Source organism: Oncorhynchus kisutch, linkage group LG17 (assembly GCF_002021735.2).
Source record: "Oncorhynchus kisutch isolate 150728-3 linkage group LG17, Okis_V2, whole genome shotgun sequence".
In the NCBI taxonomy this organism is placed as follows: Eukaryota; Metazoa; Chordata; class Actinopteri; order Salmoniformes; family Salmonidae; genus Oncorhynchus; species Oncorhynchus kisutch.
The window spans coordinates 22,403,884-22,413,531 of NC_034190.2; the positions used below are offsets into that span (position 1 = coordinate 22,403,884).

Consider the following 9,648-nt stretch of genomic DNA (forward strand, 5'->3'; position numbering starts at 1 on the left):
TGAGAGGAGGAAGAGCAGGACAAGAGGAGAAGAATGAGAGGAGGAAGAGCAGGACAAGAGGAGAAGAATGAGAGGAGGAAGAGCAGGACAAGAGGAGAAGAATGAGAGGAGGAAGAGCAGGACAAGAGGAGAAGAAAGAGAGGAGGAAGAGCAGGACAAGAGGAGAAGAATGAGAGGAGGAAGAGCAGGACAAGAGGAGAAGAATGAGAGGAGGAAGAGCAGGACAAGAGGAGAAGAAAGAGAGAGGAAGAGCAGGACAAGAGGAGAAGAATGAGAGGAGGAAGAGCAGGACAAGAGGAGAAGAATGAGAGGAGGAAGAGCAGGACAAGAGGAGAAGAATGAGAGGAGGAAGAGCAGGACAAGAGGAGAAGAATGAGAGGAGGAAGAGCAGGACAAGAGGAGAAGAATGAGAGGAGGAAGAGCAGGACAAGAGGAGAAGAATGAGAGGAGGAAGAGCAGGACATGAAAGAGGAGGAAGAGCAGAACATGAGGAGCAGAAAGAGAGGAGGAAGAGCAGGTTGAGAAGGAGCATTCAGCTTCATTCAGTTTACAAGAGAACTGTAGGCTGTCTGTTCAGAAGTGCAAATAGTTCTGCAACAGTAATACAACATCATCGCAATGCCATCAGCTCTGACAGGCAAGTTCACATCTCAAACAATCACCTGCCACTTCATACAAACGGCCAACACAGTTTGCTTTTGTTCTGTTTGTTGTTAGCTTTTTCTCTTCCTAGTGGCCGTGTATAAAGTATCGTAGATAGAGTGAGATGGTTGGTCCAATAAGGAAAGCAGAGGAAAGACATGATGCCCCCAGGCAACATCACGTTTCAGGATACCCCCCAGGCAACATCACGTTTCAGGATACCCCCCAGGCAACATCACGTTTCAGGATACCCCCCAGGCAACATCACGTTTCAGGATACCCCCCAGGCAACATCACGTTTCAGGATACCCCCCAGGCAACATCACGTTTCAGGATACCCCCAGGCAACATCACGTTTCAGGATACCCCCCAGGCAACATCACGTTTCAGGATACCCCCCAGGCAACATCACGCTTCAGGATACCCCCCAGGCAACGTCACGCTTCAGGATGCCCCCCAGGCAACATCACGTTTCAGGATGCCCCCCAGGCAACGTCACGCTTCAGGATGCCCCCCCCCAGACAACGTCACGCTTCAGGATGCCCCCCCAGGCAACGTCACGCTTCAGGATGCCCCCCAGGCAACGTCACGCTTCAGGATGCCCCCCAGGCAACGTCACGCTTCAGGATGCCCCCCCAGGCAACGTCACGCTTCAGGATGCCCCCCAGGCAACATCACGCTTCAGGATACCCCCCAGGCAACGTCACGCTTCAGGATGCCCCCCAGGCAACATCACGTTTCAGGATGCCCCCCAGGCAACGTCACACTTCAGGATGCCCCCCCCCAGACAACGTCACGCTTCAGGATGCCCCCCCAGGCAACGTCACGCTTCAGGATGCCCCCCAGGCAACGTCACGCTTCAGGATGCCCCCCCAGACAACGTCACGCTTCAGGATACCCCCCAGACAACGTCACGCTTCAGGATGCCCCCAAGACAACGTCAGCCAGATGGCAGCATGAAGCATCAGGTGATCAGCTTATAAAGACTGGACTGCACAGGTTGATTTTTACACATGGTCAATCGTTGTGATCAATTCGATCCCTGATGATCAATAAAGAAGTGCGGGGAAACCAGCCCCCTGTCTATCGTCTGTCTGAGGTGGGTGAAGGAGGAGGAAACAGGGGCCTGGTTGGATCCACAGATTACTATAGTACACCACATGTCTGTTTGTCTGTCGATTTATCTATCTGTGTGGCCACTTTCCAATCCCCCCCCCCCCAAAAAAAAGTGTGCAATTGTTCACTACCCCTCATGCATTTTAAAAGCATTGGTGTAACTAAGCATGTACCATCAGCTTCCAACACTCCATTCCTTTCAAATCCACAAGGAACGAGTGAATAAGTGCACACTTGACGAGCTAGTGAACAAGGGGTAGAGAATTTAACTGCAGACAGAGGGTAGTTTAGTGAGATCAGAGGGCAGGCGTATGGTTCATGGGTCAGAGGTCAGGGGTGAAGGGTCACAAGGCAACGGCGGTACAGGGGTGTTTGAGCTTGCAGGGCAGCACCCCTCTGTTGAGCTGGTAGAACTCCACCAGGTGGATCAGGTCTGTGAATTTGGTGGAGCCATCATCCAAACTGAACAACATCTGACCTTCCTCTTCACACTGTGAGAGAGAGAGAGAGAGAGAGAGAGAGAGAGAGAGAGAGAGAGAGAGAGAGGAGACAATATACAATACCGTTGAGAAGGAGGCAGGAGATAGGATGTGAGAGCAAACTGAGATGGAGCCAAATTGGATGAACAAGAAGGAAGTGGAACCGAATAGAGGTAGATGAGTATAAAGAACTGACCGGTAGGATCTGGAAGTGTCTGATCTTCTGGTGGTGGCACAAGGTCAGGACAAACGCCTTGGGGTTACTTTGACTGTCTCTCAGCAGGAACAACCTGACACACCCACACATAAAACATTTTCACTTATGCTGTACATCTATACACAGGGACGGTCTGTGGGTACTAGGATGGATGGATGGGAGGGTGGCTTAAGAAGGATAATACAGCTTCTAAGCCTTACCCGTCTACTTGTCCTTGTTGCATGATCATCTTGTGGGACTCTTCTCTAATGATGCGACCATGGAACCATAGCTGTGTTCTGTGGATCACTGAAAGACAACATCAGGTTTCAGGTGTCTGAAAGATATTTTCGGCTTTCAATGTATAAACACAAGATGTGCACTATACAGCTTTACACATGCAGAGATACAAGCAGCCTGCATCCAAAATGGCACCCTTTCCCTATATAGTGTTCTTCTTATGACCAGGGCCCATAAGTAGTGCACAATGAAGGAAATAGGGTGCCATTTGGGAGGTAACCACAGATATAGGAACTGCTTCATATCCCACTTGTGTAACAACAACTTGTGTAACAATACACTCCATTAAATCAACCCTTAACCGACAATGCAGTTTTAAGTAAAAAATCTAATTAAAATAACACAATTAAAGAGCAGTAGTAAAATAACAGTAGCGAGGCTATATACAGGGGGTACCGGTACAGAGTCAATGTGGAGGCTATATACAGGGGGTACCGGTACAGAGTCAATGTGGAGGCTATATACAAGGGGTACCGGTACAGAGTCAATGTGGAGGCTATATATAGGGGGTACCGGTACAGAGTCAATGTGGAGGCTATATACAGGGGGTACCGGTACAGAGTCAATGTGCTGGGGTACAGGTTAGTCAAGGTCATTGAGGTAATATGTACATGTAGGTAGAGTTAAATTGACTCCAAATAGATAATAAATAGAGAGTAGAAGCAGCGTAAAGGGGGGGGGGGGACAATGCAAATAGTCTTGGTAGCCATTTGATTAGCTGTTCAGAAGTCTTATGACTCGGGGGTAGAAGCTGTTAAGAAGACTTTTGGACCTAGACTAGGCGCTCCGGTACTGCATGCTGTGCGGTAGCAGAGAGAACAGTCTATGACTACGTTGGCTGGAATCTTTGACAATTTTTAGGGCCTTCATCTGACACCGCCTGGTATAGAGGTCCTGGGATGGCAGGAAGCTTGGCCCCAGTGAGATACTGGGCTGTACGCACAACCCTCTGTAGTGCCTTGCGGTCAGAGGCCGAGCAGTTGCCATACCAGGCAGTGATGCAACCAGTGAGGATGCTCTCGATGGTGCAGCTGTAGAAACTTTTGAGGATCTGAGGACCCATGCCAAATCTTTTCAGTCTCCTGAAGGGGAATAGGCTTTGTCGTGTCATCTTCACGACTGTCTTGGTGTGTTTGGACCATGATAGTTTGTTGGTGATGTGGACACCAAGGAACTTGAAGCTCTCAAGCTAGTCCACTACAGTTCCGTTGATGACAATGGGGGCGTACTCAGTCCTCCTTTTCCTGTAGTCATCAACAATCATCTCCATTGCCTTGATCACATTGAGGGAGAGGTTATTATCCTGGCACCACACGGCCAGGTCTCTAACCTCCTCCCTATAGGCTGTCTCATCGTTGTCGGTGATCAGGCCTACCACTGTTGTGTCGTCGGCAAACTTAATGATGGTGTTGGAGTCGTGCCTGGCTATGCAGTCATGGGTGAGTAGAGGAGGGGACTGAGCACGCACCCCTGAGGGGCCCCCGTGTTGTGGATCAGCGTGGCAGATGTATTGTTACTTACCCTTACCACCGGGGGTGGCCCATCAGCAAGTCCATCATCCAGTTGCAGAGGGAGGTGTTTAGTCCCAGGGTGGAGTGCAATAGAGATTGCATCATCTGTGGATCTGTTGGGGTGGTGATGCAAATTGGAGTGGGTCTAGGGTATCTGGGATAATGGTGTTGATGTGATCAACCTTTCAAAGCACTTCATGGCTACAGATGTGAGAGCTTCGGGTCAGTAGTCATTTAGGCAGGTTACCTTAGTGTTCTTGGGTGCAGGGACTATGGTGGTCTGCTTGAAATATGCTGTCAGGGAGAGGTTGAAAATGTCAGTGAAGACACTTGCCAGTTGGTCAGTGCATGCTTGGAGTACACTTCCTGGTAACCCGTCTGAACCTGCGGCCTTTTGAATGTTGACCTGTTTAAAGGTCTTACTCACATCGGCTACGGAGAGCGTGATCACACAGTTGTCCGGAACGGCTGATGCATGCTTCAGTGTTGCTTGCAGGCATAGAAGTTATTTAGCTCATCTGGTAGGCTCGTGTCACTGGACAGCTCGTGGCTGTGCTTTCCTTTGTCGTCTGTAATAGTTTGCAAGCCCTGCCACATCCGACGAGCGTTGGAGCCGGGGTAGTATGATTCAATCTTAGTCCTGTATTGATGCTTTGCCTGTTTGATGGTTCATCGGAGGGCATAGCGGGATTTCTTATAAGCGTCCGGGTTAGAGTCCCGCTCCTTGAAAGTGGCAGCTCTACCGTTAAACTCTGTGCGATGTTGCCTGTAATCTATGCCTTCTGGTTGGGTATGTACGTACGGACACTGTGGACGACATCGTCATCGATGCACTTATTGATGAAGCCAGTTACTGATGTGGTGGACTCCTCAATGCCATTGGAAGAATCTGTGCAAGAAAAACAGTCCTGTAGGTGAGCATCTGCGTCATCTTACCGAGTCACTGGTGCTTCCTGCTTTAATTTTAGCATGTAAGCAGGAATCAGGAGGATAGAGTTATGGTCAGATTTGCCAAATGGAGGGAGAGGGAGAGCTTTGTACACATCTCTGTGTGTGGAGTAAATGTGGCCTAGAGTTATTTTTCCTCTGGTTGCACATTTAACATGCTGATAGAAATGAGCTATAAATGGATTGAAGTTTCCCTGCATTAAAGTCCCCGGCCACTAGGAGCGCTGCCTCTGGATGAGTGTTTTCCTGTTTGCTTATGGCGGAATACAGCTCATTGAGTGTGGTCTTATTGCCAGCATTGGTTTGTGGTGGTAAATAGACAGCTACGAACAATATAGATGAAAACTCTCTTGGTAAATAGTGTGGTCTACAGCTTATCATGAGATACTCTATCTCAGGCGAGGAAAACCTTAATATTAGATTTTGTGCACCAGCTGTTGTTTACAAATATACACAGACTGCCACCCCATGTCTTACTTGAGGCAGCTGTTCTATCTTGTCGATGCAGCGTAAACCCTTCAAGCTGTAGGTTATCCGTGTTTATCGTTCAGCCATGACTCGTGAAACATAAAATGTTACAGTTTTTAATGTCCCATTGGTAGGATATTCATGATCGTAGCTTGTCTATTTTGTTATCCAATGATTGTACGTTGGCTAATAGGATTGATGGTGGAGGCAGATTACACACTCGCCGTCGGATCCTTACAAGGTACCCAGACCAAAATCCCAGATCTCTCCGTCTCTTTCAAATGCGAATGACGGGGATTTGGGCCTTGTCGGGTGTCTGAAGTAAATTCTTTGCGTTCGACTCGTTAAAGAAAAAATCTTTGTCCAGTACGAGGTGAGTAATCGCTGTCCTGATATACAGAAGCTATTTTCGGTAATAAGAGACAGTGGCATAAACATTATGTACAAAATAAGTCACAAATAACAATAGCACAATTGGTTAGGAGTCCGTAAAACGGCAGCCATCTCCTCCGGCGCCATCTAGCATTACTAAGTATTTATGAAGTTACTGTTAAATGTTGTTACTAGTGTAATTATTACAGTACTACTATCCATGTATAAGAGCAAAGTAATGTAAAGTGTAGGGTACCTGAGCTGAGAGAAGATGGGTGGAGGAGGCTGGGACTGCCCAGAGCATTCATACGGTGACCACGTTTCTGATGGCAGGAAAGATTAAAATAAAAAACTATTTTAGATTCAGAATGACAGAAGTACACCTTCTTCTTAGTCTGAGTTTCCCAATCTTCCATCCCATCCACTTCCTCTCCTTCCTACTCTTCTCCTCACCCTCCATGTCTGTCCCTCCTCCACCGCGGCATTCTGTGCTTCCATAGGGTTCTCTATGACGCGTCCCGTCCTGCCGGAGAAGTCCATGGCCACCAGAGAGTTCTCAGACACACTCCTCTACAGAGACAGAGAACTTGTCTGAGCCATGCTACCGCTCTCCAATAGATTCTAGTTTGCTTAATTAGAGTAGGGAATAGAAACATGTGAATAGGAATCTTACCACAGGAGTAGAGAAGTGTGAGACAGGAGACTTCCGCTGCTGGGGACTCTTGTAGTTCTGATACAGTAATATCCCATACTGTCAAAACAGAACATATATGTAGCGCACAACAAAATATATTTTCAAGTAATAAATATAAATGAAACATCAGTTATACAGAAGATTCTGTGTGTGTGTGTGTGTGTGTGTGTGTGTGTGTGTGTGTGTGTGTGTGTGTGTGTGTGTGTACTGTACCTTTAACAGTCTGAAGGCAGTCATCCAGCAGGTTCTGCTCTGTTCATCTTCTGCGCACAGCATCCTCAGCTCCTTGCACTCACTCCTCACCTTACTGGGCTGTCAATCAAACAATCAGCCAATCATTGAACCTTACTGGGCTGTCAATCAAACAATCAAATGTTCAGTTAGACAACCCGTTAGCCAGTATTCACTAAATCTATAACTAGATATTGTTTGAAGCTCTTTAATATTCTCTCCAACTAAGATCACTGCCCGGTATGGCAACTGCTTGGCATCCGATCGAAAGGAGCTACAGAGGGTAGTGCATACAGCCCAGTACATCACTGGGGTCGAGCTCCCTGCCATCCAGGACCTCTATACCAGTCGGTGTCAGTTGAAGGCCCTAAAAATTGCCAAAGACTCCAGCCATCCAAGCCATAGACTGTTCTTTCTGCTCCTGCACGGCAAGCGGTACTGATGCACCCATAATACGTGGCATGGACTCATTCTGGTGGGCACTAATAGTGTTTAACATGTCTACCTCGTCTCTGTACCCCACACAAGCAATTATCTGTAAGGTCCCTCAGTCGAGCAGTGAATTTCAAACACAGATTCAACCACCAAGTCCAGGGAGGTTTAACAATGCCTCATAAAGAAGGGCACCTATTTGTTAAAAAAAAGGAAAAAAAAGTCTAACCTTTATTTAACTAGGTAAGTCAGTTAGGAACAAATTCTTACTTACAATGACAGCCTACCCCCTGGCCAAACAATCCACTAACCCGGACGACGCTGGGCCAATTGTGCGCCGCCCTATGGAACTCTCGATCACGGACGGTTGTGACACAGCTTGGGATCGAACCAGGGTCTTTAGTGACGCCTCTAGCACTGCAATGCAGTGCCTTAGTCCGCTGCGTCACTCGGAAGACACTGAATACTCCTTTGAACATGGTGAAGTTATTAATTACACTATAGATGGTATATCAATACACCCAGTCACTACAAATATGATTAAAAAAAAGATGTAACCTTTTTAACTAGTCAAGTCAGTTAAGAACATATTCTTATTTACCATGACGGCCTAAGATACAAGCATCCTTCCTAACTCAGTTGTCAGAGAGAAAGGAAACCGGTCAGGGATTTCACCATAAGGCCAATAAAGACTTTAAAAGTTACAGAGCTTAATGGCTGTGACAGGAGAAAACTGAGGATGAATAACATTGTAGTTAATCCACAATACTAACCTAATTGACAGAGTGAAAAGAAGGAAGCCTGGACCGAATAACATATTCCAAAACATTCCGTTTTGCAACAAGGTACTAAGTAATACTGCAAAAACATTTTGGCAAAGCAATTCACTTTTTTGTCCTGAATACAAAGTATTATGTTAGGGGCAAATCCAATACAACACACACGGTGTACCATTCTCCATATTTTCGAACATAGTGGTGGCCGCATCATGTTACGGGTATGCTTGTAATCATTAAGGACTGGGGAGTTTTTCAGGATAAAAAAATTAATGGAACAGCGCTAAGTACAGGCAAAATCCTAGATAAAAACCTGGTTCAGTCTGCTTTACACCAGACACTGGGAGATGAATTCACCTTCCAGCAGGACAATAACCTAAAACACAAATCTACACTGGAGTTGCTTACCAAGAAGACAGTTAACATTCCTGAGTGGCCAAGTTACAGTTTTTACTTAAATCTACTTGAAAATGGTTGTCTAGCAATGATCAACCACCAATGACAGAGATTGCAGAATTTTGAAAAAAATAAATGTGCAAATGTTGCACAATCCAGGTGTGGAAAGCTCTTAGAGACTTAACCAGAAAGACTCACTGCTGTTATCGCTGCCAAAGGTGTTTCTACAAATTATTGACTCAGTGGTGTGAATACTTAGGTAAATGAGAAATATCTGTATTTCATTATCCATACATTTCCCCCAAAAATATATAATACATTTTCACTTTGTCATTATAGGGTACTGTGTCTAAATATAAAAAAATAATATATTTCATCCATTTAGAATTCAGGCTGTAACACAAACTGTGGAATAAGTCAAGGGGAATGAATAGTTTCTAAAGGCCAAGATATCGTTACTCATTGTGTATTTATTATTACATGTTTTCTATTATTTCTCTATTTTCTTTCTCTCTTCATTGTTGGGAAGGGCCCATAAGTAAGCATTGCACTGTCAGTCTACACCGGTTGTTTATGAAGCATGTGACAAATAACAATTGTGTGTCAGGCTCAGTGTGTCCTAGCAGGCCCTGTCCCAGCCTATCCCACTAGGCCGAGCCAGTATAACCTGGTTACATCCAGGGATAACCCCCACAGAGGTATACACATTACAGGACTGTCTATCTGCTACCTGGGGCCAGTGTGTGTGAGTGTGTCCCTCACCTTGATACAGAACTGGTAGTCAGTGGGGGCGTTGTGCAGCTTCCTCCCTGTGGTCACTGTGAACACACTACTGTCCTCCAGGTCTGACAACAACTGGAGGTGTCTGGGTTCCTAGAGAGAGGATGGAGGTAGGGAGGAGGTTTGAACAGTCCTTCCTTGGAGTAGTTTCTTTAGTGCAGTGCACTAAACAAATAATTGGACACTAGGGCAATGAGAAGTAATTCTTCCCTTCTTCCTACCTTGGAGGATCCTTTAGTGGAGTAGTAGAGTCCAGAGCGTCTGAGGAACATGGAGAGTCTCTTCCAGGACTTCCTGCCAGACTCCT

The 9,648-nt window shown here is 46.3% G+C and overlaps 1 protein-coding gene across 2 annotated transcripts in view; it reads right to left on the reverse strand.

Annotated features, from left to right (window-relative positions):
- Window positions 1–418: 418 nt before the first annotated feature.
- LOC109907342 (growth factor receptor-bound protein 10) overlaps window positions 419–9,648 on the reverse strand; it is a 54,279-nt gene continuing 45,049 nt past the window's right edge. For both annotated transcript variants that reach the window (XM_020505246.2, XM_020505248.2), the window contains 9 exons: window positions 9,563–9,648; window positions 9,324–9,434; window positions 6,940–7,038; window positions 6,706–6,783; window positions 6,486–6,602; window positions 6,289–6,355; window positions 2,655–2,742; window positions 2,434–2,527; window positions 419–2,249 (listed from right to left, as the gene is read on the reverse strand). The exon at window positions 9,563–9,648 is cut by the window's right edge and continues 52 nt beyond it. In XM_020505246.2, the coding sequence (XP_020360835.1) occupies window positions 2,103–2,249; window positions 2,434–2,527; window positions 2,655–2,742; window positions 6,289–6,355; window positions 6,486–6,602; window positions 6,706–6,783; window positions 6,940–7,038; window positions 9,324–9,434; window positions 9,563–9,648 (887 nt within the window). In that variant the 3' untranslated portion in view covers window positions 419–2,102. The remainder of the gene's footprint in view (window positions 2,250–2,433; window positions 2,528–2,654; window positions 2,743–6,288; window positions 6,356–6,485; window positions 6,603–6,705; window positions 6,784–6,939; window positions 7,039–9,323; window positions 9,435–9,562) is intronic.